Consider the following 18,065-nt stretch of genomic DNA (forward strand, 5'->3'; position numbering starts at 1 on the left):
TGGAGACACATTCGATCCCGTGCTGCAACCGCGGGTTTGACGGAAGTATTGCTTGTTAAATTCAAAACTGTTGTGTTTTAGAATTAGTGAAAGCATTTCTATTAAGTCTTCCGTTGGTGGTTTTTTGATACCGTAATTTGTTTGAAGGTTTGTGAGTTTAATGTTTCACTTACTAGCCGAATCGCTTCGTCGTGAATTGTGTTTGTGTACATAGATACTACGTCGAGTGTTACAAGAAATGCATGTTGGGGGACATTTGTTTTTTCAATTTCTTGTATGAAGTTTGTTGTGTCTTTTAAATACAGTGGTTGTTGCTGGACCAATGGTTTTATGAAGTAATCCAAGAATTCTGAGATTCTGTTGGTGGGACTAGAGCAGCCGCTAATTATTGGTCTCCCTGCAAACGTTGAGTTTTCGGGCGGTGGTTTGTGAATTTTAGGTAGTAAGTACCACTGCGGGATACGGATTTTTATGTATTTTGGATTGAGATACTTATAAGTATCATGGTCGATGTGTTTTTTCTCGTACATTTTGTTTAATAGTTCGTGTTCTTTGTTCACTGTTTGTTCTGTGTCGCCATTGTCTAGTTGTGTATAATACTGGGTGTTGCGTAATTGTCTTTCCCATTCGTGTACGTATCTTTGTGTTTACGATGACGATGCCTCGACCCTTGTCGAAGGGTTTTATTGTGGGACTGTGAATTAGCCTATTGTTTGCAAGCTTGTTTATCGCGATTCTTTGAGTACGCGACATGTTCTGTTTCCTTGTTTGAAAGGGTATCTCTAGAAGTGCGAGTTTTGTCGCTTCTAGATAGCTTTAGAGTTTTTGTGTTTTCTGTTGTAATACTGCTCACTTGTGTATAGCTGAGACTATACTACTGTTAAAAAGAAGTTTAACACCTCACTGGCACGAGGGGTCATAAAAAAATTATCGGAAGAGCCCTTTAGACCAACCAGGTACAAGTTTCCTGAAAAATGTCAAGTACATAAGACTAACCAAACATTTAAGGAAAAACAGCAGAAACAATGAAATTGGCTGATAAGCCATAATCCCAAATTGGTCAATTTTTGTGTGGGCGCGGGTGTGGAATGTCGATAAGGTTTGTATGTTCAATGTGTGAAAGTGAGCATGCGTCAGTGAGTGCTTCACGAACTCTACAACGTGTGGAGCTGTCTCGGTCAAAAAATATAACAACTTAGCTGGCTGTTGAACCACTCTTTTTTGAGAGTCGGGATTTAGACGAGCGGTTCTTTCTGTGGCCTCTCCGCTAGGCGACTGATGTCGTATGTTGTGGGTTCGAAACCGATTAAAAATAGCCGTATTTTCTACTCTGGTTGGTAGCTCTGCTGGTGGACAGAATTGTACCCAAGGTTATCGTTTGCCTGGTTAAAGCGATGTATTCGTTGCTTTGCTTTGATAAAGTTTGTATGTTCGATGTGTGAAAGTGAGCATGCGTGAGTGAGTGCTTTACGAACACTACAACGTGTGGAGTTGTGTCATTCAGAAAAATTTAACAATTTAGCCGGCATTGAACCACTCCTTTTTGAGAGTGGGGATTTAGCCGAGCGATTCTCTCTGTGGCTTCTCCGCTAGGCGACTTATGCTGTATGTTGTGGGTTCGAACCCGATTGGAAACTAGCCGTATTTTCAAGTACTTTTAAGGTGAATTTGTTACCTAAAGATTATTTTCAACAATAAACTCTTCATATCATATCAGATCTTTGCTATGCGAGGTATGGATTAAAAATAATAATGTTTGTTTTACTGACTAAATCAACACCCAATTATTTGGCAAGATATTTTACAAATTATGATTTCACTAGCAGTTAATGTTCATTAAGTCTATGTCGTTTACTGGGATGGAGTCCCATGAATCATATAACCTATGTGTCCTTTGACACCTGAACGATTTAAAAAAGAATATTCGTTAATCTTTCTCAACACATGAACATTCCAAAGTCAACGATATCATCAACCTCAGAAAATTGATTATTCTCACTCTGCAAGGCATGCTTATATTCGAATAAACCAGGTGAACATAGATCAGATTTTGCTTCGTCTTACTTCCGACGGAACACACTGTGGAATACATCAGCTGTAGACAACTATTGTGCAGTAGTTGCAGACAAATTATTTTGATTCTTCAGAAATTTTTTAGGATGTTACAGTTTTTGTTGCATTGGATGCTAGCTTTCAGCGTATGTCTCTTGTTATTTTGTATCGTATCACTTTTCGTCTCTCTTATGATTTTGTCACTGTTGAAAAGTAATAGGGCTCACAGACTCGTTTTGAGAAACAAAGTGTCCCTTTGTAGAGCCATTCGGATCTTAACCAAACTTATCTATTCGACTTAGTCAGTGTCCTAACTTTGTTTCGTAAATTACGTAATATTATGTTCGAAAAAATAAAGCGAATACGAATTTTGAGAAAAAAATATTTTTTTTTTGCTTCAAAGCAAATCTAACAATTGGAAGGTCAAAACATAATTTTACACATTAAAACATTGAACGGTACTACCCGCTTTTCATCCATCTACATGGACAATTAAAAAAGTATTTAGTGCGTATGCCAGCTGTATCTTGTTCTCAAACTCCTACCGCTGTTTTTTTTCACCAAGATTCTCCTCTCTACCGCTCTTGTGTGCATCAAATATAGGCCCTCCTTCTATATCAGCGGTATTTGTCTCTGACTCTGCTTCGCCATATTTTTTGTGGCCTTTGCTTTCCTTTTCCAATTCTGTGGTGGTTGACATGATGAGCCATCAGTTCAGTAGGTCAAAAGATTTTGTTCTTTTAAAGCGGCTGTTAATATATTGTTTTTCACAAAAAATTGTATTTCGTCGATTTTCAAAGAGATGTTTATTGCTACTGGTGATAAATAAATGTTACAAGTATTCACCCAAAATGCATTGTGTGTTTTTGTGTTTTTATTTTTTTTGTGTTTGAAAATAAGAGCAAAGTTTTATTAATTGGCAAAAGGGATATGTGTAGTCTGTAGATATTAAAAGACATTCTATTGTAATGACGGCTATAGTTTAAAGTACTTTTAAGATGAATGTGTTTCCTATAGATTATTTTCCACAATGATCTAATCGTATCATATCAGGTCTTTGCTCTCTCAGCTATGGATTGAAGAAAATGTTGTTTTTGTTGCATTTTATGCTCGCTTTTAACTTGCCTATATTATTTTTGTTGTACTTTTTCTTGTTATCTGTTGTGATTTTGTGGCTGTACGAAAGTAATTTATTTATTATTTATTTATTTATTTATTTATTTATTTTATTTAGACTTTATTAAACCTCGATAACTGTTGAGCCAATGGCTCTTCTCACACAGTGTCAAGAAATCATTAAAATTTACAATATATACATTAAAATTGCACACATCCATGAAGAACTGAAAGGCAAAACATACAATAGGTACAAAAAACAAATGGACAAATGGACAATAAACAATATTACACTACTGAACATCTGTGTCACATAAAAAAATGAAATTTACATTTGTCTTTAAAAGCCTGCAATGAGGAGCATGACTTTAAGTCAACCGGTAAACTGTTCCATATTTTTACACCACTGTATGTAAAACTATTCTTAAAGAACTTTGTTCTTGACAAGATGAGAAATCTGTTCAGTAGATCAAAAGTATATATTCTTGTAAAGCGGCTATTAATAGACGTAATTTAAATAAAAGAGATATTTCGTCGATTTAAAAGAGATGTTAATTGCCACGGGTGATCAAAGTAATGGCTAACAGGCGGAGTTTGAATTATAATATGTCCTTTTGTAAAGGCATCAAATTTTACATACTGACCTATGAAATTTTGTGACTGTCAAAACTTTGTATGCGCACAATGCTATACTTTTTCAGAATAAATAAAGCGAAGAGGGATATCAAGAATAAGAAATAATGTGTTTACTACAAAGCGAATCTAACAAATCGGAGATCAAAAACATATTGTTCTACTTGAAAAAGTACATAAAAGTACACACTTTTAATCAACGTGGACAATATAAAATAGTAAACAGTCATCATGCAAGCTCTATCATGTCCTCAAACTCTTACCGCTATTTTCAACACCAATATTCTCATCTCCAACTCTCCTGTCTGCATCATATATACGCCCTCCTTCGGTATCAGCGGTATTTGTCTCTGACTCTGCTTCCTTATGAATATCTTCGCCTTTGCTTTCTTCTTCCGATTCAGGTGCAGCTTGACAAGATGAGAAATCTGTTCAGTAGATCAAAAGTATATATTCTTGTAAAGCGGCTGTAATAGACGTATTTTAAATAAAAGAGATATTCGTCGATTTAAAGAGATGTTAATTGCCACGGGTGATCAATAGTTCTACAGATATTAACCCAAAGTGTATTAAGTGTGTGTTTTTGTGTTATTATTTATATAATTTTTGTTGAAAATTAGGGCATAGTTTGACTAAATGGTAGATGGGATATGTGTAATCGATAGATCGTGAAAGATGTTGTACTTAGCAACGGCTGAAGGGTTAAGCGACCTATTCGTTGCTTTGCTTTGATAAGGTTTGTATATCAATATGTGAAAGTGAGCATGCGTGAGTGAGTGCTTCACGAACTCTACAACGTGTGGAGCGGTCTCAGTCAGAAAATATAACAACTTAGCTGGCTATTGAACCACTCTTTTTTGAGAGTGGGGATTTAGCCGAGCGGTTATCTCTGTGGCCTCTCCGCTAGGCGACTGATGTCGTATGTTGTGGGATAAAACCCGATTAAAAACGAGTTGTATTTTCTACTCTGGGTTAGTAGCTCTGCTGGTGGACAGAATTGTACCCAAGGTTATCGTTTGCCTGGTTAAAGCGATGTATTCGTTGCTTCGATTCGATACAGTTTGTATGTTCGATGTGTGAAACTGGGCATGCGTGAGTGATTGCTTCACAAACACTACAACGTGTGGAGTGGTGTCATTCAGAAAAATCTAACAACTTAGCCGGCATTGAACCACTCTTTTTTTGAGAGTGGGGATTTAGCCGAGCGGTTCTCTCTGTGGCCTCTCCGCTAGGCGACTTATGTTTTATGTTGTGGGTTCAAACCAGATTGAAAACTAGCCGTATTTTCAAGTACTTTTAAGGTGAATTTGTTACCTAAAGATTATTTTCAACAATATATTACGTAATATTATGTTCGAAAAAATAAAGCGAAGACGAATTTTTTTGCTTCAAAGCAAATCTAACAATTGGAAGGTCAAAACATAATTTTTACATATTAAAACAATGAACGGTACTACCCGCTTTTCATCCATCTGCATGACAATTAAAAAAAGTATTTAGTGCGTATGCCAGCTGTATCTTGTTTTCAAACTCTTACCGCTGTTTTCTTCACCCAGATTCTCCTCTCTACCGCCCTTGTGTGCATCAAATATAGGCCCTCCTTCTATATCAGCCGTATTTGTCTCTGACTCTGCTTCGCCATATTTTTTGTGGCCTTTGCTTTCCTTTTCCAATTCTGGTAGTGGTTGACTAGATGACCATTAGTTCAGTAGGTCAAAAGATTTTGTTCTTTTAAAGCGGCTGTTATATATGGTTTTTTCACTAAAAATGGTATTTCGTCGATTTTCAAAGAGATGTTTATTGCCACTGGTGATAAATAATTGTACAAATATTTACCCAAATGCATTGTGTGTTTGTTTTTGTATTTTTTTTTTTGTGTTTGAAAAAAAGAGCAAAGTTTTATTAATTGGCAGAACGGATATGTGTAGTCTGTATATCTTGAAAGACATTCTATTGTAATGACGGCTGGAGTTTAATGTACTTTTAAGATGAATGTGTTTCATATAGATTATTTTCCACAATGATCTAATCGTATCATGCCAGGTCTTTGCTCTGTCAGCTATGGATTGAAGAAAATGTTGTTTTTGTTGCATTTTATGCTCGCTTTTAACCTGCCTGTATTGTTTTTGTTGTCTCCTTTTTCTTGCTATCTGTTTGATTTTGTGGCTGTACGAAAGTAATGGCTAACAGGCGGAGTTTGAATTATAATATGTCCTTTTGTAAAGGCATCAAAATTTTACATTACTGACCTATGAAATTTTGTGACTGTCAAAACTTTGTATGCGCACAATGCTATACTTTTTCAGAATAAATAAAGCGAAGAGGGATATCAAGAATAAGAAATAATGTGTTTACTACAAAGCGAATCTAACAAATCGGAGATCAAAAACATAATGTTCTACTTGAAAAAGTACATAAAAGTACACACTTTTAATCAATGTGGACAATTTAAAATAGTAAACAGTGAACATGCAAGCTCTATCACGTCCTCAAACTCTTACCGCTATTTTCGACACCAATATTCTCATCTCCAACTCTCCTGTCTGCATCACATATACGCCCTCCTTCGGTATCAGCGGTATTTGTCTCTGACTCTGCTTCCTTATGAATATCTTCGCCTTTGCTTTCCTCTTCCGATTCAGGTGAAGCTTGACAAGATGAGAAATCTGTTCAGTAGATCAAAGTATATATTCTTGTAAAGCGGCTGTTAATAGACGTATTTTAAATAAAAGAGATATTTCGTCGATTTAAAAGAGATGTTAATTGCCACGGGTGATCAATAATTGTACAGATATTAACCCAAAGTGTATTAAGTGTGTGTTTTTGTGTTATTATTTATATAAATTTTGTTGAAAATTAGGGATAGTTTACTAAATGGTAGATGGGATATGTCTAATCTTAGATCGTGAAAGATGTTGTATTTAGCGATGGCTGAACGGTTAAAGCGACGTATTCGTTGCTTCGCCTCGATAAAGTTTGTATGTGCGATGTGTGAAAGTGGGCATGCGTGAGGGAGTGCTTCACGAACTTTACAACGTGTGGAGCGGTCTCAGCAAGAAAATATAACAACTTAGCTGGCTGGTGAACCAATCTTTTTTGAGAGTGGGGATTTAGCCGAGCGGTTCTCTCTGTTGCCTCTCCGCTAGGCGACTGATGCCGTATGTCGTGGTTCAAACCCGATTAAAAACTAGCCGTATTTTCAAGTACTTTTAAGGTGAATTGTTACCTAAAGATTATTTCAATAATAAACTCTTCACATCATGTCAGATCTTTGGTATGCGTTGTATGGATTAAAAATAATAATGTTTGTTTTACTGTCTAAATCAACACCCAATTATTTGGCAAGATATTTTACAAATTATGATTTCACTAGCAGTTAGTGTTCATTAAATCTATGTCGTTTACCCGGATGAATCCCATGAATCCTATAACCTATGTGTCCTTTGACACCTGAACATTTAAAAGAATATTCGTTAATCTTTCTCAACACATGAACGTTCCAAAGTCAACGATATCATCAACCTCAGAAAATTAATTATTCTCACTCTGCAAGGCATGCTTATATTCGAATAAACCGCGTGAACATAGATCAGATTTTGCTTCGTCTTACTTACGAGGGAACGCACTGTGGAATACATCAGCTGTTGACAACTATTGTGCAGTAGTTGCAGACAAATTATTTTGATTCTTCAGAAAATTTTTAGGATGTTACAGTTTTTGTTGCACTTGATGCTAGCTTTCAGCGTATGTCTCTTGTTATTTTGTATCGTATCACTTTCGTCTCTCTTATGATTTTGTCACTGTTGAAAAGTAATAGGGCTCACAAACTCGTTTGAGAAAACAAAGTGTCCTTTGTAGAGCCATTCGGATCTTAACCAAACTTATCTATTCGACTTAGTCAGTGTCCTAACTTTGTTTCGTAAATTACTTAATATTATGTTCGAAAAAATAAGCGAAGACAAATTTTGAGAAAAATATTATTTTTTTGCTTCAAAGCAAATCTAACAATTGGAAGGTCAAAACATAATTTTACACATTAAAACATTAAACGATACTACCCGCTTTTCATCCATCAACATGAACAATTAAAAAAGTATTTAGTGCGTATGCCAGCTGTATCTTGTTCTCAAACTCTTACCGCTGTTTTCTTCATCCAGATTCACCTCTCTACCGCCCTTGTGTGCATCAAATATAGGCCCTCCTTCTATATCAGCCGTATTTGTCTCTGACTCTGCTTCGCCATATTTTTTGTTGCCTTTGCTTTCCTTTTCCAATTCTGGTGGTGGTTGACAAGATGAGCCATCAGTTCAGTAGGTCAAAGAATTTTGTTCTTTTAAAGCGGCTGTTAATGTATGGTTTTTCACTAAAAAATGGTATTTCGTCGATTTTCAAAGAGATGTTTATTGCCACTGGTGATAAATAATTGTACAAATATTTACCCAAAATGCACTGTGTGTTTTTGTGTTTTTATTATTTTTTTGTTGTGTTTGAAAATAAGAGCAAAGTTTTATTAATTGGCAGAACGGATATGTGTAGTCTGTATATCTTGAAATACATTCTATTGTAATGACGGCTGGAGTTTAAAGTACTTTTAAGATGAATGTGTTTCATATAGATTATTTTCCACAATGATCTAATCGAATCATGCCAGGTCTTTGCTCTGTCAGCTATGAGATTGAAGAAAATGTTGTTTTTGTTGCATTTTATGCTCGCTTTTAACCTGCCTGTATTGTTTTTGTTGTCTCCTTTTTCTTGTTATCTGTTGTGATTTTGTGGCTGTACGAAAGTAATGGCTAACAGGCGGAGTTTGAATTATAATATGTCCTTTTGTAAAGGCATCAAAATTTTACATTACTGACCTATGAAATTTTGTGACTGTCAAAATTTGTATGCGCACAATGCTATACTTTTTCAGAATAAATAAAGCGAAGAGGGATATCAAGAATAAGAAATAATGTGTTTACTACAAAGCGAATCTAACAAATCTGAGATCAAAAACATAATGTTCTACTTGAAAAAGTACATAAAAGTACACACTTTTAATTAACGTGGAAAATTTAAAATAGTAAACAGTGAACATGCAAGCTCTATCACGTCCTCAAACTCTTACCGCTATTTTCGACACCAATATTCTCATCTCCAACTCTCCTGTCTGCATCATATATACGCCCTCCTTCGGTATCAGCGGTATTTGTCTCTGACTCTGCTTCCTTATGAATATCTTCGCCTTTGCTTTCCTCTTCCGATTCAGGTGAAGCTTGACAAGATGAGAAATCTGTTCAGTAGATCAAAAGTATATATTCTTGTAAAGCGCTGTTGATAGACGTATTTTAAATAAAAGAGATATTTCGTCGATTTAAATAGATGTTAATTGCCACGGGTGATCAATAATTGTACAAATATTAACCCAAAGTGTATTAAGTGTGTGTTTTTGTGTTATTATTTATATAAATTTTGTTGAAAATTAGGGCATAGTTTTACTAAATGGTAGATGGGATATGTCTAATCCATAGATCGTGAAAGATGTTGTATTTAGCGACGGCTGAACGGTTTAAAGCGACGTATTCGTTGCTTTGCTTCGATAAAGTTTGTATGTGCGATGTGTGAAAGTGGGCATGCGTGAGTGAGTGCTTCATGAACTCTACAACGTGTGGAGCGGTCTCAGCTCGAAAATATAACAACTTAGCTGGCTGGTGAACCACTCTTTTTTGAGAGTGGGGATTTAGCCGAGCGGTTCTCTCTGTGGCTTCTCCGCTAGGCGACTGATGCCGTATGTTGTTGGTTCAAACCCGATTGAAAACTAGCCGTATTTTCAAGTACTTTTAAGGTGAATTTGTTACCAAAGATTATTTTCAACTAATAAACTCTTCACATCATGTCAGATCTTTGGTATGCGAGGTATGGATTAAAAATAATAATGTTTGTTTTACTGTCTAAATCAACACCCAATTATTTGGCATGATATTTACAAATTATGATTTCACTAGCAGTTAGTGTTCATTAAATCTATGTCGTTTACCGGATGAATCCCATGAATCCTATAACCTATGTGTCCTTTGACACCTGAACGATTTAAAAAAGAATTTTCGTTAATCTTTCTCAACACATGAACGTTCCAAAGTCAACGATATCATCAACCTCAGAAAATTAATTATTCTCACTCTGCAAGCCATGCTTATATTCGAATAAACCGCGTGAACATAGATCAGATTTTGCTTCGTCTTACTTACGAGGGAACGCACTGTGGAATACATCAGCTGTTGACAACTATTGTGCAGTAGTTGCAGACAAATTATTTTGATTCTTCAGAAATTTTTTAGGATGTTACAGTTTTTGTTGCACTTGATGCTAGCTTTCAGCGTATGTCTCTTGTTATTTTGTATCGTATCACTTTTCGTCTCTCTTATGATTTTGTCACTGTTGAAAAGTAATAGGCTCACAAACTCGTTTTGAGAAACAAAGTGTCCCTTTGTAGAGCCATTCGGATCTTAACCAAACTTATCTATTCGACTTAGTCAGTGTCCTAACTTTGTTTCGTAAATTACTTAATATTATGTTCGAAAAAATATAGCGAAGACGAATTTTGAGAAAAAAATATTTTTTTTTTTGCTTCAAAGCAAATCTAACAATTGGAAGGTCAAAACATAATTTTACACATTAAAACATTAAACGGTACTACCCGCTTTTCATCCATCTACATGAACAACTAAAAAAGTATTAAGTGCGTATGCCAGCTGTATCTTGTTCTCAAACTCTTACCGCTGTTTTCTCCACCTAGATTCTCCTCTCTACCGCCCTTGTGTGCATCAAATATAGGCCCTTCTTCTATATCAGCCGTATTTGTCTCTGACTCTGCTTCGCCATATTTTTTGTTGCCTTTGCTTTCTTTCCAATTCTGGTGGTGGTTGACAAGATGAGCCATCAGTTCAGTAGGTCAAAGAATTTTGTTCTTTTAAAGCGGCTGTTAATGTATGGTTTTTCACTAAAAATGGTATTTCGTCGATTTTCAAAGAGATGTTTATTGCCACTGGTGATAAATAATTGTACAAATATTTACCCAAAATGCACTGTGTGTTTTTGTTTTTTTATTATTATTTTTGTTGTGTTTGAAAATAAGAGCAAAGTTTTATTAATTGGCAGAACGGATATGTGTAGTCTGTATATCCTGAAAGACATTCTATTGTAATGACGGCTGGAGTTTAAAGTACTTTAAGATGAATGTGTTTCATATAGATTATTTTCACAATGATCTAATCGTATCATGCCAGGTCTTTGCTCTGTCAGCTATGGATTGAAGAAAATGTTGTTTTTGTTGCATTTTATGCTCGCTTTTAACCTGCCTGTATTGTTTTTGTTGTCTCCTTTTTCTTGCTATCTGTTTTGATTTTGTGGCTGTACGAAAGTAATGGCTAACAGGCGGAGTTTGAATTATAATATGTCCTTTTGTAAAGGCATCAAAATTTTACATTACTGACCTATGAAATTTGTGACTGTCAAAATTTGTATGCGCACAATGCTATACTTTTTCTGAATAAATAAAGCGAAGAGGGATATCAAGAATAAGAAATAATGTGTTTACTACAAAGCGAATCTAACAAATCTGAGATCAAAAACATAATGTTCTACTTGAAAAGTACATAAAAGTACACACTTTTAATCAACGTGGAAAATTTAAAATAGTAAACAGTGAACATGCAAGCTCTATCATGTCCTCAAACTCTTACCGCTATTTTCGACACCAATATTCTCATCTCCAACTCTCCTGTCTGCATCATATATACGCCCTCCTTCGGTATCAGCGGTATTTGTCTCTGACTCTGCTTCCTTATGAATATCTTCGCCTTTGCTTTCCTCTTCCGATTCAGGTGAAGCTTGACAAGATGAGAAATCTGTTCAGTAGATCAAACGTATATATTCTTGTTAAGCGGCTGTTGATAGACGTATTTTAAATAAAAGAGATATTTCGTCGATTTAAAATAGATGTTAATTGCCACGGGTGATCAATAATTGTACAAATATTAACCAAAGTGTATTAAGTGTGTGTTTTTGTGTTATTATTTATATAAATTTTGTTGAAAATTAGGGCATAGTTTTACTAAATGGTAGATGGGATATGTCTAATCCATAGATCGTGAAAGATGTTGTATTTAGCGACGGCTGAACGGTTAAAGCGACGTATTCGTTGCTTTGCTTCGATAAAGTTTGTATGTGCGATGTGTGAAAGTGGGCATGCGTGAGTGAGTGCTTCATGAACTCTACAACGTGTGGAGCGGTCTCAGCTCGAAAATATAACAACTTAGCTGGCGGTGAACCACTCGTTTTTGAGAGTGGGGATTTAGCCGAGCGGTTCTCTCTGTGGCTTCTCCGCTAGGCGACTGATGCCGTATGTTGTTGGTTCAAACCCGATTGAAAACTAGCCGTATTTTCAAGTACTTTTAAGGTGAACTTGTTACCAAAAGATTATTTTCAACAATAAACTCTTCACATCATGTCAGATCTTTGGTATGCGAGGTATGGATTAAAAATAATAATGTTTGTTTTACTGTCTAAATCAACACCCAATTATTAGGCAAGATATTTACAAATTATGATTTCACTAGCAGTTAGTGTTCATTAAATCTATGTCGTTTACCCTGATGAATCCATGAATCCTATAACCTATGTGTCCTTTGACACCTGAACGATTTAAAAAAGAATATTCGTTAATCTTTCTCAACACATGAACGTTCCAAAGTCAACGATATCATCAACCTCAGAAAATTAATTATTCTCACTCTGCAAGCCATGCTTATATTCGAATAAACCGCGTGAACATAGATCAGATTTTGCTTCGTCTTACTTACGAGGGAACGCACTGTGGAATACATCAGCTGTTGACAACTATTGTGCAGTAGTTGCAGACAAATATTTTGATTCTTCAGAAATTTTTTAGGATGTTACAGTTTTTGTTGCACTTGATGCTAGCTTTCAGCTTTGTCTCTTGTTATTTTGTATCGTATCACTTTTCGTCTCTCTTATGATTTTGTCACTGTTGAAAAGTAATAGGGCTCACAAACTCGTTTTGAGAAACAAAGTGTCCCTTTGTAGAGCCATTCGGATCTTAACCAAACTTATCTATTCAACTTAGTCAGTGTCCTAACTTTGTTTCGTAAATTACTTAATATTATGTTCGAAAAAATATAGCGAAGACGAATTTTGAGAAAAAAATATTTTTTTTTTTGCTTCAAAGCAAATCTAACAATTGGAAGGTCAAAACATAATTTTACACATTAAAACATTAAACGGTACTACCCGCTTTTCATCCATCTACATGAACAACTAAAAAAAGTATTAAGTGCGTATGCCAGCTGTATCTTGTTTTCAAACTCTTACCGCTGTTTTCTTCACCCAGATTCTCCTCTCTACCGCCCTTGTGTGCATCAAATATAGGCCCTCCTTCTATATCAGCCGAATTTGTCTCTGACTCTGCTTCGCCATATTTTTTGTTGCCTTTGCTTTCCTTTTCCAATTCTGGTGGTGGTTGACAAGATGAGCCATCAGTTCAGTAGGTCAAAGAATTTTGTTCTTATAAAGCGGCTGTTAATGTATGGTTTTTCACTAAAAATGGTATTTCGTCGATTTTCAAAGAGATGTTTATTGCCACTGGTGATAAATAATTGTACAAATATTTACCCAAAATGCACTGTGTGTTTTGTGTTTTTATTATTTTTTTTGTTGTGTTTGAAAATAAGAGCAAAGTTTTATTAATTGGCAGAACGGATATGTGTAGTCTGTATATCTTGAAAGACATTCTATTGTAATGACGGCTGGAGTTTAAAGTACTTTTAAGATGAATGTGTTTCATATAGATTATTTTCCACAATGATCTAATCGAATCATGCAAGGTCTTTGCTCTGTCAGCTATGGATTGAAGAAAATGTTGTTTTTGTTGCATTTTATGCTCGCTTTTAACCTGCCTGTATTGTTTTGTTGTCTCCTTTTTCTTGCTATCTGTTTTGATTTTGTGGCTGTACGAAAGTAATGGCTAACAGGCGGAGTTTGAATTATTATATGTCCTTTTGTAAAGGCATCAAAATTTTACATTACTGACCTATGAAATTTTGTGACTGTCAAAATTTGTATGCGCACAATGCTATACTTTTTCAGAATAAATAAAGCGAAGAGGGATATCAAGAATAAGAAATAATGTGTTTACTACAAAGCGAATCTAACAAATCGGAGATCAAAACATAATGTTCTACTTGAAAAAGTACATAAAAGTACACACTTTTAATTAACGTGGACATATAAAATAGTAAACAGTGATCATGCAAGCTCTATCATGTCCTCAAACTCTTACCGCTATTTTCGACACCAATATTCTCATCTCCAACTCTCCTGTCTGCATCATATATACGCCCTCCTTCGGTATCAGCGGTATTTGTCTCTGACTCTGCTTCCTTATGAATATCTTCGCCTTTGCTTTCCTCTTCCGATTCAGGTGAAGCTTGACAAGATGAGAAATCTGTTCAGTAGATCAAAAGTATATATTCTTGTAAAGCGGCTGTTAATAGACGTATTTAAATAAAAGAGATATTTCGTCGATTTAAAAGAGATGTAATTGCCACGGGTGATCAATAATTGTACAGATATTAACCCAAAGTGTATTAAGTGTGTGTTTTTGTGTTATTATTTATATAATTTTTGTTGAAAATTAGGGCATAGTTTTACTAAATGGTAGATGGGATATGTCTAATCTATAGATCGTGAAAGATGTTGTATTTAGCGACGGCTGAACGGTTAGAGCGACGTATTCGTTGCTTGGCCACGATAAAGTTTGTATGTGCGATGTGTGAAAGTGGGCATGCGTGAGTGAGTGCTTCATGAACTCTACAACGTGTGGAGCGGTCTCAGCTCGAAAATATAACAACTTAGCTGGCTGGTGAACCACTCGTTTTTGAGAGTGGGGATTTAGCCGAGCGGTTCTCTCTGTGGCTTCTCCGCTAGGCGACTGATGCCGTATGTTGTTGGTTCAAACCCGATTGAAAACTAGCCGTATTTTCAAGTACTTTTAAGGTGAATTTGTTACCAAAAGATTATTTTCAACAATAAACTCTTCACATCATGTCAGATCTTTGGTATGCGAGGTATGGATTAAAAATAATAATGTTTGTTTTACTGTCTAAATCAACACCCAATTATTAGGCAAGATATTTACAAATTATGATTTCACTAGCAGTTAGTGTTCATTAAATCTATGTCGTTTACCGGATGAATCCCATGAATCCTATAACCTATGTGTCCTTTGACACCTGAACGATTTAAAAAAGAATATTCGTTAATCTTTCTCAACACATGAACGTTCCAAAGTCAACGATATCATCAACCTCAGAAAATTAATTATTCTCACTCTGCAAGCCATGCTTATATTCGAATAAACCGCGTGAACATAGATCAGATTTTGCTTCGTCTTACTTACGAGGGAACGCACTGTGGAATACATCAGCTGTTGACAACTATTGTGCAGTAGTTGCAGACAAATTATTTTGATTCTTCAGAAATTTTTTAGGATGTTACAGTTTTTGTTGCACTTGATGCTAGCTTTCAGCGTATGTCTCTTGTTATTTTGTATCGTATCACTTTTCGTCTCTCTTATGATTTTGTCACTGTTGAAAAGTAATAGGGCTCACAAACTCGTTTTGAGAAACAAAGTGTCCCTTTGTAGAGCCATTCGGATCTTAACCAAACTTATCTATTCGACTTAGTCAGTGTCCTAACTTTGTTTCGTAAATTACTTAATATTATGTTCGAAAAAATATAGCGAAGACGAATTTTGAGAAAAAATATTTTTTTTTTTGCTTCAAAGCAAATCTAACAATTGGAAGGTCAAAACATAATTTTACACATTAAAACATTAAACGGTACTACCCGCTTTTCATCCATCTACATGAACAACTAAAAAAAGTATTAAGTGCGTATGCCAGCTGTATCTTGTTTTCAAACTCTTACCGCTGTTTTCTTCACCCAGATTCTCCTCTCTACCGCCCTTGTGTGCATCAAATATAGGCCCTCCTTCTATATCAGCCGAATTTGTCTCTGACTTTGCTTCGCCATATTTTTTGTTGCCTTTGCTTTCCTTTTCCAATTCTGGTGGTGGTTGACAAGATGAGCCATCAGTTCAGTAGGTCAAAGAATTTTGTTCTTATAAAGCGGCTGTTAATGTATGGTTTTTCACTAAAAATGGTATTTCGTCGATTTTCAAAGAGATGTTTATTGCCACTGGTGATAAATAATTGTACAAATATTTACCCAAAATGCACTGTGTGTTTTGTGTTTTTATTATTTTTTTTGTTGTGTTTGAAAATAAGAGCAAAGTTTTATTAATTGGCAGAACGGATATGTGTAGTCTGTATATCTTGAAAGACATTCTATTGTAATGACGGCTGGAGTTTAAAGTACTTTTAAGATGAATGTGTTTTCATATAGATTATTTCCACAATGATCTAATCGAATCATGCCAGGTCTTTGCTCTGTCAGCTATGGATTGAAGAAATGTTGTTTTTGTTGCATTTTATGCTCGCTTTTAACCTGCCTGTATTGTTTTTGTTGTCTCCTTTTTCTTGCTATCTGTTTTGATTTTGTGGCTGTACGAAAGTAATGGCTAACAGGCGGAGTTTGAATTATTATATGTCCTTTTGTAAAGGCATCAAAATTTTACATTACTGACCTATGAAATTTTGTGACTGTCAAAATTTGTATGCGCACAATGCTATACTTTTTCAGAATAAATAAAGCGAAGAGGGATATCAAGAATAAGAAATAATGTGTTTACTACAAAGCGAATCTAACAAATCGGAGATCAAAAACATAATGTTCTACTTGAAAAAGTACATAAAAGTACACACTTTTAATTAACGTGGACAATATAAAATAGTAAACAGTGATCATGCAAGCTCTATCATGTCCTCAAACTCTTACCGCTATTTTCGACACCAATATTCTCATCTCCAACTCTCCTGTCTGCATCATATATACGCCCTCCTTCGGTATCAGCGGTATTTGTCTCTGACTCTGCTTCCTTATGAATATCTTCGCCTTTGCTTTCCTCTTCCGATTCAGGTGAAGCTTGACAAGATGAGAAATCTGTTCAGTAGATCAAAGTATATATTCTTGTAAAGCGGCTGTTAATAGACGTATTTTAAATAAAAGAGATATTTCGTCGATTTAAAAGAGATGTTAATTGCCACGGGTGATCAATAATTGTACAGATATTAACCCAAAGTGTATTAAGTGTGTGTTTTTGTGTTATTATTTATATAATTTTTGTTGAAAATTAGGGCATAGTTTTACTAAATGGTAGATGGGATATGTCTAATCTATAGATCGTGAAAGATGTTGTATTTAGCGACGGCTGAACGGTTAAAGCGACGTATTCGTTGCTTGGCCACGATAAAGTTTGTATGTGCGATGTGTGAAAGTGGGCATGCGTGAGTGAGTGCTTCATGAACTCTACAACGTGTGGAGCGGTCTCAGCTCGAAAATATAACAACTTAGCTGGCTGGTGAACCACTCGTTTTTGAGAGTGGGGATTTAGCCGAGCGGTTCTCTCTGTGGCTTCTCCGCTAGGCGACTGATGCTGTATGTTGTTGGTTCAAACCGATTGAAAACTAGCCGTATTTTCAAGTACATTTAAGGTGAATTTGTTACCAAAGATTATTTTCAATAATAACTCTTCACATCATGTCAGATCTTTGGTATGCGAGGTATGGATTAAAATAATAATGTTTGTTTTACTGTCTAAATCAACACCCAATTATTAGGCAAGATATTTACAAATTATGATTTCACTAGCAGTTAGTGTTCATTAAATCTATGTCGTTTACCCGGATGAATCCCATGAATCCTATAACCTATGTGTCCTTTGACACCTGAACGATTTAAAAAGAATATTCGTTAATCTTTCTCAACACATGAACGTTCCAAAGTCAACGATATCATCAACCTCAGAAAATTAATTATTCACACTCTGCAAGCCATGCTTATATTCGAATAAACCGCGTGAACATAGATCAGATTTTGCTTCGTCTTACTTACGAGGGAACGCACTGTGGAATACATCAGCTGTTGACAACTATTGTGCAGTAGTTGCAGACAAATTATTTTGATTCTTCAGAAATTTTTAGGATGTTACAGTTTTTGTTGCACTTGATGCTAGCTTTCAGCGTATGTCTCTTGTTATTTTGTATCGTATCACTTTTTCGTCTCTCTTATGATTTTGTCACTGT

General features: G+C 35.4%; 1 protein-coding gene across 1 annotated transcript in view; it reads right to left on the bottom strand.

Annotated features, from left to right (window-relative positions):
* Positions 1-18,065, bottom strand: part of LOC139125436 (uncharacterized) — a 58,042-nt gene that overhangs the window by 16,717 nt on the left and 23,260 nt on the right. Inside the window, exons 20-32 of the mRNA XM_070691517.1 lie at positions 16,759-16,923; positions 15,790-15,927; positions 14,141-14,305; positions 13,174-13,311; positions 12,434-12,477; positions 11,526-11,690; positions 10,561-10,696; positions 8,912-9,076; positions 7,940-8,077; positions 6,303-6,467; positions 5,339-5,476; positions 4,065-4,229; positions 2,614-2,736 (exon numbers count right to left, since the gene is read on the bottom strand). Of these exons, the coding sequence (XP_070547618.1) occupies positions 2,614-2,736; positions 4,065-4,229; positions 5,339-5,476; positions 6,303-6,467; positions 7,940-8,077; positions 8,912-9,076; positions 10,561-10,696; positions 11,526-11,690; positions 12,434-12,477; positions 13,174-13,311; positions 14,141-14,305; positions 15,790-15,927; positions 16,759-16,923 (1,845 nt within the window). The remainder of the gene's footprint in view (positions 1-2,613; positions 2,737-4,064; positions 4,230-5,338; positions 5,477-6,302; positions 6,468-7,939; positions 8,078-8,911; positions 9,077-10,560; positions 10,697-11,525; positions 11,691-12,433; positions 12,478-13,173; positions 13,312-14,140; positions 14,306-15,789; positions 15,928-16,758; positions 16,924-18,065) is intronic.

The sequence above is a fragment of the Ptychodera flava genome (assembly GCF_041260155.1).
Source record: "Ptychodera flava strain L36383 chromosome 3 unlocalized genomic scaffold, AS_Pfla_20210202 Scaffold_25__1_contigs__length_14229661_pilon, whole genome shotgun sequence".
Taxonomy (NCBI): domain Eukaryota; kingdom Metazoa; phylum Hemichordata; class Enteropneusta; family Ptychoderidae; genus Ptychodera; species Ptychodera flava.